The 20,030-nt window shown below is 48.0% G+C and overlaps 1 protein-coding gene across 1 annotated transcript in view; it reads right to left on the bottom strand.

Moving 5' to 3' along the window:
* The window catches only part of PLCL2 (phospholipase C like 2), a 211,954-nt gene extending 193,630 nt beyond the window's left edge, over positions 1-18,324 (bottom strand). Inside the window, exons 1-2 of the mRNA XM_043474804.1 lie at positions 18,078-18,324; positions 17,190-17,705 (exon numbers count right to left, since the gene is read on the bottom strand). Of these exons, the coding sequence (XP_043330739.1) occupies positions 17,190-17,489 (300 nt within the window). The 5' untranslated portion in view covers positions 17,490-17,705; positions 18,078-18,324. The remainder of the gene's footprint in view (positions 1-17,189; positions 17,706-18,077) is intronic.
* Between the last annotated feature and the right edge of the window lie 1,706 nt (positions 18,325-20,030).

Below are 20,030 nucleotides of genomic sequence, written 5' to 3'. Positions count from 1 at the left end.
TTCTAAACCTCTGCGGGTACCACTCATCAATGGCAGGTATTCTTGGGGGTGGGGGGTGGAGGGGGGCAAAAGGGGCATTTAACGGTTTTAAAATACTCTTCAACACTTATTTGCTAGGCTTCCCTGATGACTCAGTGGTAAAGAATCTGCCTGCCAATGCAGGGGACGTGGGCTTGGTTAGATCCCACGTGCTGGGGAGCAGCTAAGCCCGTGAGCCCCAACTACTGAATCTGTGCTCTCGAACTGGGGAGCCGCGACTACTGAACCCACATGTGGCGACTACCGAAGCCCGTGGGCCCCGAGCCTGTGCTCCGCAGTGAGAGAAGTCACCGCAGTGAGCAGCCTGGGCCTGCAGCAAGAGAAGTCACCCCCGCACTGCAACCAGAGCGGCCCTGCTCGCCAAAAGCCCTAGAGAAAAGCCCGCAGGCAGTGACGGAGACCCAGCACTGCCAGAAACAAATAAGGAAGATTTAAAAAAACAAAAACAATACTTTATCCCCTTACAGAGAAGATGGGTAAGATCTGGTTAATTACGCCGGAAGAAAGGAAACCCCTGCAATTCTTAGCTTGATAAATATTAGGGAGTTCTAAACTTTCACAGAAAGACTGTAGGCTTTTTTCCCCAAAAGAAGGTTATAGCTCATTTCCACTCTTCCTCCCATTTACAAATGAGTAAATAAAGCTACGATCAGAGGTGTGCTAATTAGACAGCCATACGTGGGTCCCAGCCACGGTCAGGAAGGCTCGAGGACACTTCTCTGCCGCAGACCGTGGACCCTCCAGAGGCGAGGGTCTCCAAAGACTCAGGCTTCTCACATCGCATCTCTTCCTCAGTGCCCACCAAGGGCAAGGGAACACAAGCTTCTCTTCTGGAATAGCCACGCACGTTAGTTTGGAAGAGAGAAAAGACTGACCTACACGGACCAGGGTGAAGGGTGGTGGTCGGCTGATAGAGCTGTCAAGTCCCAAAGATAGCGCGTCATCAAGTCATGAAGACCACAGATCCGTTAACACTGACGTCTTCACGTCACTGCTCTACAGCCAACAAGAGAGAGTTTGCAGATGTTTGGGGAGTTCAGTGGCCATTCCCCCTGACCGCAAGGAAAAGGCTACAGCCTTCAGAAAGGAGGCGTTCACCCAAAGGTCACCCAGCCCCACTCTTGGCCAACACTGTGGGGTGCACTGAAGCATCACCAGCAGAAATTACCCACCAAGACAGACAGCTGTCTTCAAGGCTCAACGTACAATCTTCCAGGAGCAAACAGCAATTTTACTATGTCGCCCCCTGAGGTGGTTAAAGGAAACGTGAGGCCTCCTTTCAGCAAAGTTTGAAACAAACCGTCGCCTCTCTCTAGAAACAGTGACCATGCTTCAGTCAAATGAGTTCTTTCAAAAAACAGTCTTCCTGCGGAGGTTCTTCTTCCATCACGCAGAATGCCCAGGTACTCAGAGGTCTCCTCTTGCAAGGGATGGCAAAGGGCCCAGAAATGGACCGGGAGACAGGAGCTGCACTGTGATGATCAGTCCAGGTAGACTGAGGCTCCAAAGAAGGAACACTGGGCCTTTTTGGCACTGACGCAACCTATGCCTTTATCTGGATCCAAAGTACGTTCTTAGGGTATAGTGATTAGCACGCAGAGCAGACAGTCATTTTCATGTGTAAGTTGGTTTTTTCCAGATTTGCTCTGACGAAGCAAAGTATCATCAGTGTGTTCTATATTCCCTCCGAAAAAGGCAGCTTGACTCCTTGAAAGAGAGGCTCTGCTGAGGCAGCTGAAGGCTGGACCCCTGCTCCCCACCAGCCACAGGACCACCAGCCACCTGTCACCTGCAGGATTCTGGGGCTGCGTGCTCGCTTGTACCTAACAGAGCCAAAGGGTCCAAGACCCAACACAGGAGAAAGGATGCAGCATTTTTTAACCTTGGCCACACTCTAAAATCTCCCAGGGTGCCTCAGGAAAACCCTGGGAATTCTGATTTAATTGGTTTGGAGTGGATCTGCACATTAATATGTTTTAGAATCCTGGTTAATTCAGCGTCCTAAGAATTCCAGTGGGACCCATTTGAAGAGCTTGTGCTTTCCCGACCTGAAGGAACATTTCGATGGGACAAGATATTAATAAACACCAGCAGAACCAAAACTCTGCTGACCACCTGTGACCCCAGGTAGGTTGCTCTTCGATGGTCAACCCCAAACTCTCGCTTTTGCCTATGACCTTGGATAACTGGTTTCTGTTGGTTCACTGCTTCTGAGACCAAAAGTGCTCTCGAAAAAACTCTTACACGGATCTTATGCGCAGTGATCACGGCAGTGCAGGAGGACATCCGTGACCAGCCGGCTGCCCCGCTTCCCCAGGCCCGGCTCCTGGTTTGTTCCCAACGCAGCTCGGAAAGGATCCCACCCGAGCGCTGTCTCTCAGCGGGCCCCCACCTGCCCTCCACAGCATCACGCGGCTCCGGCTTCCACCAGGTCACACCACAGCCTGAGTGACCCTCTGCAGCCAAAAGCTGGTTTCCACGTTTATCGACAAGACAGCCAGAGGCTATGAAAGGCACCATCCTAAACAGTGCAGGGTGAAGCAACCTGTAAGTATTTGACTTTGATCAATATTCACAATTGTGCAAATCAACTTATTTGTTGATTTGCAGAAAACCAACCCCCAGAAAAATTCAGAGGCATATACAGTTCAGCGGATTTTCACAAAGTGGAACCTTCACTCTCAGATCCAGCAACCAAAACAACTGACAGCCCGAAGCCCCCTGGGGTCCCTGCCTGGCAGTCGTGAGCCTTAAATGGGACCATTATTGTGACTTATAGGCTTTCCAGGTAGTTCAGGGTTAAAGAACCCCCCTGCCAAGGCAGAAGACACAAGAGTTCGAAGCAGAGTTCAGTCCCTGGACCGGGAAGATTCCCTGGGGAAGGAAATGACAACCCACCTCAGTACTCTTACCTGAAAAATCCCAGGGACAGAGGAGCCTGGCGGGCTACAGTCTATGGTGTTGCAAAGAGTCGGACACGACTGAGCACGCACGCCTTGTGACTCCTATCACACCGCAAATGAGTCTGGCAGTCTCCGTACTCTACATAAATGGAATCATACAAAATGCATCCTTTTGTGTCTGGCCTCTTTCCCTCAACATTATCTCAAGGGGTGACAGTGCAGTCATCTGCTCTTTCTGCCCTCCCTGTCTGTCTCTTTCTTCATAGTATTCCATTGTGTGATATGCTTATTTCACAGGACAAGCATTTGGGCTGGTTCCAGTTTGCGGCTATTATGGTTAATGCTGCTACAAACATTCTTGCACATGTCCTTTGATACCCAAATGGACTAATTATCTGTTGGGCATACACCTAGTAAGAAAGATAGTGTGGTATGAACTAAAGAATAGGCAAACAGAACCAATCTAACAAAATAGACTCAGAACAAACCCACACATAGAAAGTCTTTTGATAGATGACAATGGGCTGATGCAATGCAATGGGGGAAACTGGTATTTTCAAATAGATGGTGCTGGCTAAATTAATTGGATGCTTACATAGAAAGAAAACTCTTGACCCCTACCTCATACCATAAAAAAAAAAAAAAAAAATTCAGATAGATTGGAGATCTAAATTTGAAAAATAAAATTTCTAGAACTTAAATAAATGAATATCTTCATGGTCTTAAATATCTTAAACAGAACACAAAAAAATGACAACCACAAAGGAAAATGCTGATAAACTGGATTTCACTAAAATTAAGAACTATTATTCATTAAGAGCGGCTTCCGTGGCGGCTCAGGTGGTAAAGAATCTGCCCACAATGTGGGAGGCCCAGGTTCGATTCCTGGACAGTAAGATTCCCCTGTAGGAGGGACTGGCAACCCACTCCAGTATTCTTGCCTGGAGAGTTCCACAGACAGAGGAGCCTGGTGGGCTACAGTCCATGGGACTGCAAAGGGTCAGACACGGAGCAACTGACATTCATTAAGAAGTATCCCTTAAGACAGTGAAAAGAAATGTCACACACTAGAAGAAATTTTCAATATACATATGACACAAAAGGCATAGCTAGAAAATGTAAAGAAGTCCCACAAATCAATTTTTTTAATATAAAAACCCAATTTTTTAATATGTGCAAAAGACTTGAATAGGCGTTTTACAAAACAAAATATACTAATGGCCAAGAAAACATATGAAAAGTTGCTCAACATCATTCGTCATCAGGGAAATGCAACCTAAAAGCCAGTGAACAAAAATTAACTCAAAATGGATCAGAGACCTAAATGGAAGACCTGACCCTATAAAACCCTTAGAGGAAAACACAGGCAAAAGACTTTTTGCCATAAATCACAGAGAGATCTTTTTTGATCCACCTCCTAGAGTGATGAAAATTAAAACAAATATAAACAAATAGGATCTAATTAAACTTAAAAGATTTTGCACAGCAAAAGAAACGGTAAACAAAAACATAACCCTCAAAATGGGACAAAGTATGCGCAAATGAAGCATCCCACAGGAACTAATCTGCAAAATACACAAACAGCTCACACAGTTCAATATCAAAAACACAAATAACCCAGGCAAAAAACTGGGGGGAAGACCTAAACAGACAGTTCTCCAAAGCAGACACACAGATGGCCAACAAACACACAAAAAAATACTCAACATCTCTCATTATTAGAGAAAGGAACGCAATCAAAACTATAAGGAGGTATCACCTCACACCAGTCAGAATGGCCATTATCAAAAAATCTACAAACCATCAATGCTAGAAGGGGTGTGGAGAAAAAGGAAGCCTCCTACACTACTGGGGAGAATGTACATTGTGCAGCCTCTATGGAGAGCAGGATGGAGGTTCCTCAAAAAGACTAAAACTAGAACCACCATATGACCCAGCAAGCCCACTCCTGGGCACACACCCAGAGAAAACCGTCATTCCAAAAGACACATGCACCCCAGTGATCACTGCAGTGCTATTTACAGCAGCAAACTTGGAAGCAACCTGAATGTCCACCAACAGAGGAATGGGTAGAGAAGATGTGGCACATATGTACAATGGAATATTACTCAGCCATGAAAAGGAACGGAATAGTGCTATTTGTAGACAGACCTAGAGATTGTCACACAGTAACAGAGAGAAAAACAAGTGTCGTATAAAATCGCTTATACATGGAATCTAGAAAAATGGTATCGATGATCTTATTTGCAAAGCAGAGACAGAGACACAGGTGTAGAGAACAAATTCATGGATACCAAGGCGGGAAACGGGGGTGGGAGGAACCGGGAGATTGGAACTGCCGTATTCACACTACCATGATAACAGACAACCACTGCAAACCAGCGCAGAGCACGGGGATCTCTACTCAGGGCTCTGCGGTGACCCACATGGGGAGGAAATCTAAAAAAGAGGGGATACACGTGTAATACACATGTAACCGACTTAACACGGCTGTATGCCACTGCAGAGCAACTACACGCCAACAAAAATTAAAACGAAAACTAATAACTAAAACTGTTGAAACCCTTCAGAAAAACACATGAGTACTCTACTGCAATATCCCTTTGAGAAACAGCTTCTAAAATATAGCGTATTTATTTAAAAAATAAAGGCCACTGCGAGATACCATTACGTAACCATCACAGGTACAATTTAAAAACAACAAAACCACTAACAATGCCAGGAATTAGGAAGCATTTAGAGCAATTAGAACTCACATAACCCGATAGGTGTGTCAATTGATTTTGTCAGGAAAACCACAGGATAATATTTATTGAAGCGGGATATGCACATAATTCTATGACATAGCAATTCAACTTCCGATACCATTTTAAACTATAGAAAATACATTTATGGAAATATACGTAAGCCAGAGAAAGCCTTGAAAGAACCTGTAAATCTCAACAAAGCAGCAAAAACTCCCAAGACAAACACATCCTTTAAACCCATATTACATGAGGAATTCTATTAGCTCCAATATGAAAACCTCCGAATAATTCTATTTGTATTTAATATAATCTATTAGCATGGATTAATAGAAATAAAAGTCTAAGCAACTCACTGTATTTCCTCCAAGAACAAACATTAAACCATTTTAACTATTAGAAAAATTACATCTACTTATGCCCACAGGATATCAGAGCTTAGAAGGAAGATAAAGAATCAAAAGTAGCAGGAAACCATATGGAGAGAGTCACAGAGCTTGTGATTCTAATGGTAGCTGCAAACGAGGTCACTTATCCCTCTGTGGCCACATTAATTGGTCAAAAGCAACAGAAGCCTCACCAGCCTCCATAAAATCAGGCTCCCCCTGCCTGGGCGTTTTCAATTTAGAGCCCAGACACCTGCTACCCATCAGTCTCTCACGAGACAGGACGCGTGCCAACCACCACTATGTTATTTGGTTTGCTCTTAATCTTTACTATTTATAAACAGAGTCTTCAGAGTATATGCATGCACAAGTGCGGCATGTGTACACATGCAGCTATCTATAGCAAAAAAAAACAAATTCTCAAAGATAGCTGTTTGGAAGACCACATCTTGTGCTATTAATACTCACATACTGCAGTATTACATAACAATTTTTTTTTCCAATTCTGTTATGCTAATATGCAAATAAATGAACTCAACCATAGCTAGAAGCTAAATGTACTGATCAGTATGGCCTTGTGTATCTCTAACTACAAAAGAATTTTACATGATCTCTTTCCGCTCTAAAAATCCCATGGATCTACATTATTAATCACTTTTAAATCCAGCTGCTCACTTTCTGGGGTGGTTAATATCCGCTATTCCCAAATCCGTATATTCAGTGTACTCCAAGAAGATGCCTGAATGCTGAATTCACAGCAAGGAAGGTGCTAAAGGCATATTCTATAATTTTATAATTACTTGACAATCCCAAAACAATAGTAGGGATAGATGTTACCAGAGAAAAAAACTCACCTAAAAACAAATAGTTACTATTGTCTGCTTTATCTTCCAGGACCCTAAAAAATGTAAGTCAAATCTGTAAAAAAAAAAAAAAAAAAGGAAATGATGCCCTTCTAGAAAGCTTTGAAATCCATCAAAGGAGAGCAGAGTTTTCAGGTCAGACATGACCCTAAGGCCTGGAGGACTGGACTGTGGCTACGGCCCTATATTACTGAGTCCACGCTGGCTTCATCTCAAGATTCAGCCACAAGAGGTCCAGCTTTTTTGATTAAAAATCAGCCGTGTATTTAGGACTGGTAGAAACGCCTCTGATCGAGGAACCCAAACAGCTTGGACAAGTAGGAAAACAAGGGAAAAGTCAAGTCTACGTTACAGAAGAGGAAGGCGAAAGAGGGTGGGAAAGCAGCCACGGCGTGGGCTTCCAAGTCCATCGCAGGGGTCTGGGCGTGGGCTCAGCCCCACAGGCTTCATCGTCTTGCCTGGAAATCCTCACAGCTTGAGGAACAGGCTTCCTTGTCCGTAAAGAGACCAACAGCCGCTCCCCGCCCGATGCCGGGGGGACTTGTGTGAGACAATGTGAGTGTCCTGGTATCTCATCTTGACCCAGCGCTTGAGCGGCAGTGAAAGGTGGACTGTCTAACATCATGTGACACAGCAGGCTGAGGGATTCAAATGCTACCTATGCAACGCTGCCTGTCAGTACGCTGTATTCTTTCTGCATTTTCTTCTTTATTATTAATGCTTTACGGCAAGCACTTCCAATGAATATCTTTGAACAATCCAGTAACAATGGCGATGAAAGTTAAGTAATTTAGTTCTTCAACAAAAACCAAAAATATCAACGAAACCAAATACCAAAAACTGTATTTAAATGCCTGAACAAACGGTAAAGCTTTCCTGCCATGCTTTTTAAACTTTGTGAGCAGAACATTAAGTCCAAAGAAAATTTCAAAGATCTATTCTTATTTCAGGGGCACAAAAGGAACAGATCGTTTATATTAATATCTTGCAGAATAGTTCTGGAACCAACCAAATTTCTGGACCCAACTTAAATGAAGGTACTTCCATTCCATTCGCCTGTTTCCAAAATTATGTACATGAAATAAATGTCTTCTTTGAAATACACAGCCCATGGAGTTTTATATTCCCATCGAAACCAGGTGGAGCCACATCTAAACAACATCATTAAACTCCCAAGGTAAGTCACGTCATTTCTGCCCACTTATTCACCCGTGCACACATTCGCTGAAAAACAAATACTTAAACACATGCTTTCCGTAAGACATTAAACTAAGTGTCTTCATAAGCTCAAGGTGAATTAGGTGAGGTGCCCCATACATAAAGCATCAGTAGACAGGCAGAGGGCGGGGGGCGGGGGGGGGGGAGGCAGAGAAAGAAACAGTCTATCTAGAGCGGTGGGGGCTGAGCCAAGCCCTAGGGAGGAATTAGAGCTGAGAGAGAGGCCGGGGCAGGCTAGGTTCAGGCCCTAACACAGGCTGTTGCAAAGGGCTCCTGAGAAGCAGATAAATAGGGCGGCCACCTTATTTATCATCCAGGCTGGGATCCCTTTGAGAGCGGAAGGAGGCACTATTACCAATTTTGTCAGGATGAAAGGTGTAAAGACCAGACTGTCCTGGGCAAACCAAGACACACAGGTGCTTGGCTCAATGAAACTAATGTCCAGTGCCCTCCGACTTTTGAACGTGAGCTATTTAGGTATGTGCTCCATTATAATGATGTATCAGATTTCCAAAGGCACTGAAACAAAAGTCACTCATGAAGCATCTTGGGGGTAAGTCTGCAAAGTTTATTGGGGTACATTCTTTCTATCTCAAAATATAAAGCTTTCAAAATGGAGATGGCAGTGTTAGTGATCTCCATTTCAAACGAAGCCAAACGAGTTTGCACATCTCAGGATCAACTCTAAACAAGAGAAACTAAAAATCAGAAAAACAAACATATGGGGGGACTGCTCATTGAGTATTTATTACTGGCCACAAGCTGCTCTGAATATTTCACATATATCATCTCATTTAATCTCCATGACAACAGTTCGGGGGGAATTTCTTTATCTCTATTTTAGAGATGGATTAAGTAGACACACAGACTCAAATATCTTGCCCAAGGCCAACAGGAAGGAAGAGAGGGAGACAGAATCTGATCCAAGCACCAAACTTCACACCCTCTAGTTTCCCGCCAGTATTCTGCCCCCCAAATAATCTGGACATGCAATGTGTGTCCTGAGGACAGATCAAGACCCCCAGGGTACAGGCATACCTTGGAGATATTGTGAGTTTGTTCCAGACCACCTCAATAAAGTGAACATCACAATAAAGAGAGTTACAGGAATCTTTTGGTTCCCAGTGCATACAGAAGTTATGTTTATACTATACTGTAGACTATTAAGTGGGCAAAAGCATTGTGTCTAAAAAAAATATATACACACCTTAATTTTAAAATACTTTATTGGTTTAAAAACAAAAGCTTAACCATCATCTGAGCCCTCAGTGAGTTGTAACCTTTTTGCTGGTGGAGGGTCTTGCCTCAGTGTTGATGGGTGTTGACTGGTCATAGTGGTGGCTGCTGAAGGCTAGGGTGGCTGTGGCAATTTCTTAAAATAAGACACAGTGCAGTCTGCCACATCAATTGACCCTTTCATCAACAATTTCTCTGTAGCATACAACACTATTTGATAATATTTTACCCACACAGAACTGCTTTCAAAATTGCAGTCACTCTTCTCAAACTCTGTTGCTGCTTTTTCAACTAAGTTTATGTGATATTCTAAGTCCTTTGTCATTTCAACAACCTTCACAGCATCTTGACTGGGACTAGATTCCATTTTAAGAAACTACTTTCTCTGCTCATCCATAAGAAGCAACTCCTCATCCATTCAAGTTTGATCATGAGATTTCAACAATTCAGACTCCATTTCTAATTCCAGTTCTCTTGCTGCTTCCACCACATCTGCAATTCCTTTCTCCACTGAAGTCTTGAATCCCACAAAGTCTTCCCTGAGGGTTGGAATCAACTTCCTCCAAACTCCTGTTAATGTTGGTGTTTGAACCCATGAATCCCATGAATCATGAGTGTCCTTCATGACATCTAGAATGGTGAATCTTCTCCAGAAGGTTTTCTGTTGACTTTGCCCAGATCCATCAAGAGGGATCACTCTCTACAGCAGCGATAACCTTAGGATATGCCTTTCGTAAATAATAAGGTTTGAGAGCTGAAGTTACTCCTTGGTCTACGGGCTGCAGAATGGATGTTGTGTTGACAAGTGTGGAACATGAGTCTCACTGCACATCTCCCCCAGAGCTCTTGGGTAACCAGATGCATTGTCAATTAACAGTCATGTTTAGAAAAGAGTATTTTCTTCTGAGCAGTAGGTCTCAACAATGGACTTAAAATATTCAGTAAACCGTGTTAGAAGCGGACGTACTGTCATCCAAGCTTTGTGGTTCCATTTACAGGCAGAGTAGATTTAGCATCATTCTTACGGGCCCCAGGATTTTAGGAATGGTAAATGAGCATTGGCTTCAACATAGATTCACCAGCGGCATTCGCCCTTAATAAGAGTCAGCCTGTCCTTTGAAACTCTGAAGCCAGCAATGACTTCTCCTCTCTAGCGATGACAGTCCTAGATGACATCTTCTTCTAATACAAAGCTGTTTCATCCACACTGAAAATCTGTCGCTTGGTGCAGCCACCTGCATGAATGACCGGAGCTGGATCTTTGGGAGAACTTGCTGGAGCTCCCAAATCACACTTGCCACTGCACCTTATACTCTGATGTCTCAGAGACGGCGTCTTTCCCCAAACCTCACGAACCAACCTCTGCGGGCTTCAACCTTTTCCTCGGCAGCTTCCTCACCTCTCTCAGCCTTCCCAGAATTGAGGAGCATTAGGATCCTTCTCTGGATGTGGCTCTGCATAAAGGAGATGTGGTGGCTGGTTTGATCTTCTATCTAGACCACTCAGACCTTCTCCATACCAGCAAGAAGGCTGTTTCACTTTAGCCTTCATGTGTCCACCGAGGCAGCCCTTTTAATTTCCTTCAAGAACTTTTCCTTTGCATTCATTCACAACTTATTGCACCCGGCTTACCTGTCGGCCTGTCTGGGCTTTTTGATATGCCTTTCTCACTAAGCTGAATCATTTCTAGCTTTTGATTTCGGGTGAGAGATGTGTGACTCTTCCTTTCAGCTGAACCCTGAGCAGACACTGCAGGCCTACTAACCGGCCTAATGTCAGTATTGTTGTATCTCAGGAAGAAGGACACCCAAGGGGAGGGAGAGAGAAGAGTCAGAACACACTCACACCCCACAGTCCACACACAGAACACACACACAACACTTGCGGATTAGGTTCAGTGTCTAATATGGGCGCAGAGTGGGAGGCCCCAAAACAATTACAACAGCAACATCAAAAATCACTCATCACCCATCACCACAGCAAACACAATAATAATGAATTTTTTAAAAATACCGTGAGAATTACCAAAATGGGACACAGAGACACACAATGAGCAAATGTGGTTGGAAAAACGGCGCTGGGAGACTTGCTGGACACGGGGCTGCCAGAAACCTTCAAACTGTAAGAAGTGTGCTCCCTGTGAAGCGCAATCAAGAGAAACACAATAAAAGGTGGTCTGCTGTCCAGCCCGGCTGAGATTCCCACCTGGAACGGGTCTGGCCTAAGTCTCCTGCCAGGTGACCCTGCACCAGAGGTCAGCAAGGCCTCCCGGCCGCCCTACTCTGCCCCTTGAGACAGGTGGGTGCCCAGCATCCTGCCAGCAGACTGGCCCGTTCACGCAGCTGTCACCAGAGCCCAGTGCAAGTCACTCCACGCTCTGAGGCCCCTTAAGGGATGGAATTATTCTGACACAAGGCAAGTGGGTCCTACTGACACCCCTCTGGGGGTTCTGACTTGTCGGAGTCAGGTACCACACCCTCGATTCACCGTTATCATCCACAGCAAAGTGCTCGCCAGGCCATATGCACAGTTTTAGATCCTGAGGCTGACTGGTAAAAATATCTGAATACGCCCTGTACTCCAGAATCCATTCATTTGAAATAAAAAAGAAAATAGCTAAACTCATCCGGAGGTCTGGTAGACAAGCAAATAATAACAGCCAAAATTTAGCATTAGTAAGGAACAGAGCATCTCTCCTTGGACACAAATGTATAAAATAAGAGTCTGAAGGGAAAACCTGAATGTTCACACTCCACATATACCCACATTTGGGCTGCAGATAGCACTGCCCTATTTTGTCAAATCCTGAGGCATGGGGAACTTGAGCATTAAAAAAACCAAAAGCAAAAGCGAAAAAGAACAGTCTCGTTTAGACCCCTTGCAGAGCACAGAGAACTATAAAAGGAACTGAACAGATTCTGGGAGAGAGCATTCTAAGAAACTCACTTGAGAGGCCAAAAACAGCAATTAAAAAAAACCAGACAGTTTCCTGTCGGTTGTGTCTCTGGACCTGGCGAAAAGCACCAGGAGGCCAGCACAAGTGTTTGGAGGCGAGCTGGGAGACAAGGGAGGCAGGCAGCAAAGGGGGCAAGCAATTTTGAGTGTCTGAAAAGGAACACCCCTGACGCCTTCTGAAACTGAACTCTGAACCGTGCAGAAGGCTGTGAGTGGCTGAGCCCAGCGCGCCGCCTCCCAGCAGCCAGAGAGCCGGGCCAGGCTCATCACAGAGCCAGGGGAGGCTTGCTGATTGGCTATCAGATGGTTCTGACCTAAACGACCCAGGCGGCCTGTCTATCCAGACAAACCCACTTTGTGGCTCGGTTACTGGGGGCTGAATGTTCATGACACACCCGTGGGCTTGCTGGAAGGTGCTGTCTCCCCCAGCAGTCTCTCCCGCTCCCGGGGGCCCCCACTCAGACAAAAAAAAAAGTCTAAAGTCATTTGGAGATATTACTTTTTCAGATAAAATTCAGAAAACAGGGTTTTTGAGTGCTAGCTTTCTAGGCAGAATGGAGAAATATAGCCCAGGTTTTGCCTGCAGAGAGTCTAGTTTATTTAAACCATAAGGTACATTTTAAATATTTTGTTTAAATATGCATAATAGATGTGAAAAGCCTTCCCACGCTGGGGGCTGGGCATCAAGGTGCAGGGAATCCATGTTCGCGGAAAGTTAGTGTAAGTTTCTCCTACACACCGTGATACTCTAACAAGGACAACTAATGATACTATGGAAACTAAGAGCTGCCTCCTTGGACAAGGTCAAACCTTTGGACCCAGTGAAACTGGAGGCTCTGATCAAGTACCGTAACAGGTGACTGGACAGCTGGCTGGCTGTGTTATCCGTCAACTTCTTCTGACAGCAGAAAGTGACATTCTTTCTCCCCCTCCAGATTCCCCCACATTTAAAGGGGAAAAATCAAGTCTGGTCTTCCCAAACCAATACCACCCTAATTACACAAAATAGCGAACGCCGCCAGTGTAATGTGCAGCCATGCCCGTGGAGTCCAACAGTCAGCGCCAGCGCCGCGGGCAAGCAGCGACCCCCCAGACACAGGTTTCCTGCAGCCCCCATGGTTGCAGCAAGACCAGGCCACAGAATCCAGCTAAACACTTCTCGTGTGTTTTGCCCATATGAATAGTGTTTAGTAAATAGTGGCTGCTATCATCACTTTTAAACACCTAAATAGTACAATGGCTACATTTCCAACTTATTTTTACCAATACCCTAATCAATACCTGCTGTGGTCTGAGGACGGGGGAGGAGAAGGCTTATAAAGAGACTGGGAGAATTGTGTGAGGCGATAGAATTGTTCCAGATCTTGGTTGTCGTGGTCGTTACATGACCGTGTGTGATGGTCACACTGCATAGAACTAGGCAGGAGCAAGAGTGAATTTTACTTTATGCAAATATTTGATGCCTTTTGATGTGCCAGCCAAAATGTTTAATTTAATTTTGATTAAAGTAAACCACCCAAACTAGTAGACATTTAAACTTCATTTATTTCAAAACTTAAAAATCTAAGGCTTAATATGCCACTTCATAATTTTAGACCAAACTCTAGAATTAAAAGATTGAGCTATTTGTTTTTTAAAAAAAAAAGCCATCTGAACAATTAACCAAATTAACTGTTTCAAAATAAAGCGTGGATTGTAGTGAATGGTGTGATGAAATATGGAAAGAGAAAATGAAAGTGATGTTTTCGTTTACTAGACTACTTAAGATGACAAATATAATGACTTCTCCCCTAAAAATCTAGCAATGGACCTTTGCAAAAAATCTAAAAAAAAGTGTAATATTATTTTCAACCAGCTAAGGAACAGTAGAAAAGTCTGGTGATGAGTTCCACGATTTATTTTTCTTCACAAGGTACTTGAAAGGTCCTCCACCAGGCTGCTCACTCTGAATTTCCACCAACACTCTTATCATAAGCAAGGAGCTCTCAGTATGAATCTGTGCATCTATTTGGCAGAAAATGTAGTTTTGTAACAATTTGTTTCTCAACACCATATTTACAAAACAGATGGAGTTCCAAAGAAATAATTTTAAATAAGGAATACCATTCTGGTCAGCTTTCAGCAGATTTCTGCATATGTGCAGCACTCAGCAACAGTCCCCTCCTCTGCCCACTGTTTATCCCATTTCCGCTGTTATTCCTCTCTCTGATTTGGGGGTCCCCACCTAAGAGGAAGGTCAAGACTGTAAGGAGCTAGATGGAAGCTAGGAAACAGGCATAGCCCAGCACTGCGATGAACACACCCACCCACACGGCCTCCGCTAGGGAGTGAGCACCCACTCTCTCTGCCATTCTCTCAAGCCCCATTCTCACCAGGCACTAATCTGTCACCGCCTCTCCATTCATCACCTGCCTGCATCCATCCCGTCGTTCAAAAGAAACCAAGGAGAGCTCACCACTGCTTCTTCACACGGGTTCCTGCTAAGCTGTTTATTACTTGTTTAACAAAAGTGAAATGTAATTCTGCCATTCGTCTGACAAAAATATCTGGGCACTATTTGCTGCTTTATGAAATTTGATATCAAAGTAAAACATCTCTTTATTCTATTTGGCTGCTGTGTCTTTAGGAAAACGCCACGCTAAATTTCTAAAAGCTGGACCCTTCAAGATGCCAACTGAAATGCAGTAGATACCGAGTAATTACCTATTTAAATATAGCATACCCCTGCCCTCCAATCCAGGCTTGAACAACTTTCAACACTACTTCCACAGTCTTAAAGGGCATTAAGAAAATGCAAATTGAAAATAGAGGCAAGAAAAAGGAGTCATCTTGGAAGACAGAGGACAATAAATAGGATAAGACTGGTAAATTCCAACCAGCCATTTTAGAAATTAAAAGAACTTAAAGAAAACATATACTTTCTTACCATTTCTCCATTCACTCAGGAAGCAAAATACAGAAGCCCTAACTTCCTCACAATGTGTATCTAGGGATACACCTGAGAACAAGGGAACACCCGCCTTCATTAGAAAGAAGAAAAATGATGAAGATACCTGAGTAAGTTTCAAAACTCCATTGATTTCTGAGTCAGCTCCCCATGTGCTTCTAGAATCTTCAATGAAGAAATGATACCTACCAACAAGTTCTCAATTCCACATATCAAATGTTGGCAAACCATCCTTCCTAATCTCCCATGAATGTAAAATTAAAACAGATGCTGTTAAAATTAAATAAGTTACACTGTGAACCCCACTGCCAGACACCAATAAAATCTGATTTTTTTTTTTTAAATGCAAACACAGGCCCTCCAAAAAATTGAGGCAGAGGAGTCAAGATGAGCTTGCACCTTCTCTGGAATTTCCACCTCAGACTTCATTAACACCACAAAGCAAAATCACCACAAGTTATCTAGTAACCAATAAAAACAGATATGACACATAACTCTGTCAATGGGATTGATTACCATGCATGGCTGAGAGCAACTCCCATGGCAACATGAGTGACGGAGTAAAAGAAAACATAAGTCACCAAAGCTAGGTAGGTGTGCAGCAAAAATCTACTTTGCTTTCCTTAGTTCAACTCTAAACACCTCCTGCAGATGGTCCATGCACTTGACCTTTAAGCCCTTCAACCGTGCCCTTTCTCAGAGGTAAACTGGACAAACATGACAAAGCGAAAAGCAGTTTCACAACTGCCTGTTACATGGAGTTGCAAGGTGGTATATTTCAGCAGATAAGCACAGAAGCTGATAGCACCATCGGACACTTACATGCACCTCAGAAGGTTCCTGTAGGTCCAGTTAAATTTCAAACACCCCGAGTGCCAATTCTCTTTACTGGGGCCCGTCCCACCCTCCTTCCCACAGGAAGGGTGGGTGCAGCCCCATCACGGTGCTTTGGTGTTCACTGTCCCGGTGACCTCTCGGTTTTCAGAAAGCAACGTTTTCATATTTGCTCCAAACTTGAGCAGAAAGAGCTGGTCCTGCCTAAAGGCTCTGCTTTGATCAGCTCATTGATCATTTTTCCCCCCACTCACTTCATGTCACGAGAAATATATTTACATTGCAGAACAGAATGTAATGTTAGAATGAAACCACCACAAACTCAGGAGTTCCTAGTATTACTCCTGGAGTTTAAGAGGCACCAAACGCTGACTTCCTTCTGCTAAATAACACCAGGCAAAAAGATATCAAAAGCAAGCAAACCGCCCAAAAGAACTTCCACAGAACCGGAGGCCTGCCTGCTGCAGCAACCAAAAGATTAAAACCCTGCAGGACTGTAATCTCTTAGAGCTTCTGACCCTAAGAAAGCTGAAAGGTTCCTGGACCTTCAGAAACCAACTCCATTTCTCCTGAGTTGACCAGGGATTTCTGCACCTCTGAGTCTCACCGTTGACGAGAGGCAACTTACAGACCCATGGGAAGAAAACCGTACTGAATAATCTCTGTTCGCTGCCTGCGATCCTTAAGAAAATGTTTTCACATGATCAGTTAACTGTCTTTAACATACAATGGAGACCCGACAGGGGGTCTGTTCCACCAGCCGAGGCTACCGCTGGCAGAGGGTGCCCTGCCGGGCAGGTACCCGGCCATCACTGCAGGCGAGCCCTGCAGAGGTGACAGCCCCGAGTCCCGGGGGACGGAGCACGGCTCCCCTGCACCCCTCTCCATCCTCCCCAAATGCCATACGCACCGGTCCCCGCTCCGCCGCCCACAGCGCCGCCCGCGCAGCCCCGGTTCCCGCGAGCTGGGGGCTCCCCTCCAGGGCCCCCAGTCCTTCCGCCCGGGGAAGGACCCCCACCCCCGGATGGCGGGGGGCGGGCGACGCGCGCCCCTCTCCCACCTACCTTGATGATGCTGCTCCGGCGGGGCAGGCCGCCCGGCTTGCTGTCCCGGGGGAGCGGGCAGGCGGCCTGGCCGGGGGCCGCGGCGAGCGCGGGGCCGACCCGGGCTTCGCCCCCGGGCGCGCCGAGGCTGCAGTCTCCATTGGAGACCCCGGCGCTGTCACAGCGCGCCCGCCCGGGCCCGGGCCGCCCGCCGCCTCCGCCCTCCCCGGCCCCGGCCCGCAGGGCGCCCTTGGCCGCCAGGACCGGGCCCGGGGAGGAGGGCAGGGCCCCGCCGGCGGCCCCCCGGCCGCGCTCAGCCATGGGCGCCCCGCGACCCGCCAGCACAAAGCCGCGTCCCCGCGTCCCCGCGTCCCCGCCGCCCGGGCCGCGCGGCCCCTCCTCTGCCGCTCCGCCCGCCGCCGCCTCGGCCGCTTCTTCCGCTTTTTTTTTTTTTTTTTTTTTTTTTCGATGTGCTGTCGGCTTCGGGCTCGCCTCGCGCGCGGTCAGAGCCGCGGCGGCGGGACTATCGGAAGGTTCCTGCAGGGGGAGAAGAGAGACGCGGTCAGGCGGCCCGGGGCACTGGGACACGCCCGGCACACGCGCCGCGGGGAGCGCGCGGCCCGGGCCGACCGGGGAAGGGGCGCTGTCCCGGGACGGGGCGCCCACCGCGCGGGACCCACCCCGGGGACGGAGCGCCCTCCAAGGGACGGGGCGCCCACCGCGGGGGACACCGGGCACCCACCGCGCGGACCCACCCCGGGGGACGGGGCGCCCTCCAGGGGACCGGGCACCCACAGCGGGTACGGGGCGCCCACCGAGGGGACGATTAGCTCTCCTAGAGACGGGGCGCCCACCCGGGGACGGGGCGCCCACTGAGGGGTCACCGGGCACCCACCGCGCGGGACCCACCGCGGGAGACGGGGCGCCCACCCCGGGGACGGGGCGCCTTCCTGGGGGGACGAGGCGCCCCAAGCCGGAGTGGCACCGGGGACGGAAACACGCCCGGCACACGCGCCGCCGCGGGCGCCAAGAACGCCGCGCGGCCCAGGGGGGACGGGGCGCCCCCCTAGGGCTCGGGGCAGCAGCGGGCGCCCCGACGTGCCCCGCCCCGCGGAGGCGCCTCCCAAGGCCCCCGCGGCCCCGGGCGGGCGGGGAGGTCTCCCCGGACCCCAACCCCTGGAGGCTGAAGCGCGCCGGGTCCGCCGCGTACCCCGGGGTCAGCGCAGGGCGGGCAGGGCACCCGAGACCCGCCCGCCCCGCCGCCTCCTCGGGGCTCAGCGCCGCCCCCTGCGGGCCGCGGGGACCCGACCCTCCCCGGACGCACCGCGGCAGCCCGGCTCCCGCTCCAGGTCGCCGCCGTCGCGGCCTCTCCCGCCGGGCAGGCTCATCGAGCCGTGGGGACCTCGCTGCCCAGCAGACGGCGACGGTGGGCGTCCGAGGGTCGACGGAGGCCCCTGGCCCCTCCGGAGCTCTGGCAACCGCCCGTCAGCCGCCGGCGCCCCGAGGGGCCGCGAGCGCGCAGGCCACGGGCCGGCTCAGCCCGGCGCGCGGGACGAGGCCCCAGGGCCTTCTCCTCGGGGCTGCCCCGCCGGCCAGACCCGCTGCACGTGCAGAAACCGGCTCGGTTCTCTCGGGCTCCTGAACCGGGCATCTGTGAGCGGGGTCAACCCTTGGCAAGGACGCTGGGGCCGGGGAGGGGACAGCGAGAGGCGAGAAGCCGGGGACGCGGGCAGAGCCCGGCCCGGTCCCCGGGGGGTTCGTCACATCGTCAGCCCCCCCAGCGCCCTCCCTGAGCCGGCCGCCAGGGATGCCCGCTGGTCCGGCCCTCCGCGGCCCGCGCCAGGGGTCAGCCTCCGCTTTGGGAGAAGAACCCTACTTGGATGGCTAAGCAGGCTTCTCCGGTCCTTCCTTCTCCTCCCTCCCCCAGTATTTCAGGTCGAGTCAGCGGCGTGAACACCCCGATGTTGTCTCTTTTTGTTGCCCCCTGCCCCGCGCCAACACCCCCCTCCACCTCTGCTGTCCACCCTTGGAGCCAGACACGGCCCACATCCCCAGCTCGGCGCCCCCCTCTCCACCCCAGACGCCCTGCCCGCATCTTCCAGCCCTCTCCCCGCGCCCCAGCGCTTCTCCAGCGCCTGTTTCCTTTTCCGGGAACACGCTTCCCGCAGGGCGCGAAGGAGAAACTGCCGGTCCGCTGGGGGGTGAACTTAAAGACCATGCTTTCATTAGCATGATGTTGTAGCCAACTGCCAAGGCGCCTCTGAGGAGGAAACAGCTTTCCATACATACACACACCCTCTTCCCTGCCTCTGAAGCAACTTCAGATACCTTTCTGTTATTCTTGGGGGTGTTCTGATTCTTCTGATCTTCTGGATTCCTGTTTTCGTAACCTATCAGACAGACTTTTTTTACCCCTCTCTTGCAAATCTGGGCCTATATGTGAACATCTAGTATCACATCAATGGACAACAATGTTTGAATATTTTATTCAGTCCTATCCCTTTTCTTTCTTTCTCTCTGTCCTTTTTTCTAGTTTGGGTCCATTTTTTTTTCTGCCTTGTGATACTTTTGCGGAAAAATATATTCAAATAATTCAAATCAGGTTCTGAAGCTGTCTTATCAAATGTGTAGTCATAATAGCCTGTGAGTATGCTGTAAGGAGGAAAGGAAGAATGCTAGGCCTTTATCCTTAAAGCTTTCTAATTTTGATATTTTGAGTAAACACCTGAAGATGTTTCCAACCTTTTCCTGCATTTATCAATCACCAGTAATATACTATGAGAGTCATATCTTTGCAACTCATACTACGAGTTTCCTAGGGTGAGGGGGGACATATAGATTGAAATCTACAGGGTGCTCTTT

This window comes from Cervus canadensis, chromosome 7 (genome assembly GCF_019320065.1).
Source record: "Cervus canadensis isolate Bull #8, Minnesota chromosome 7, ASM1932006v1, whole genome shotgun sequence".
Taxonomy (NCBI): domain Eukaryota; kingdom Metazoa; phylum Chordata; class Mammalia; order Artiodactyla; family Cervidae; genus Cervus; species Cervus canadensis.
Note: the sequence above shows the minus strand (reverse complement) of the source record. Positions and strands in the feature narration are given on the sequence as shown.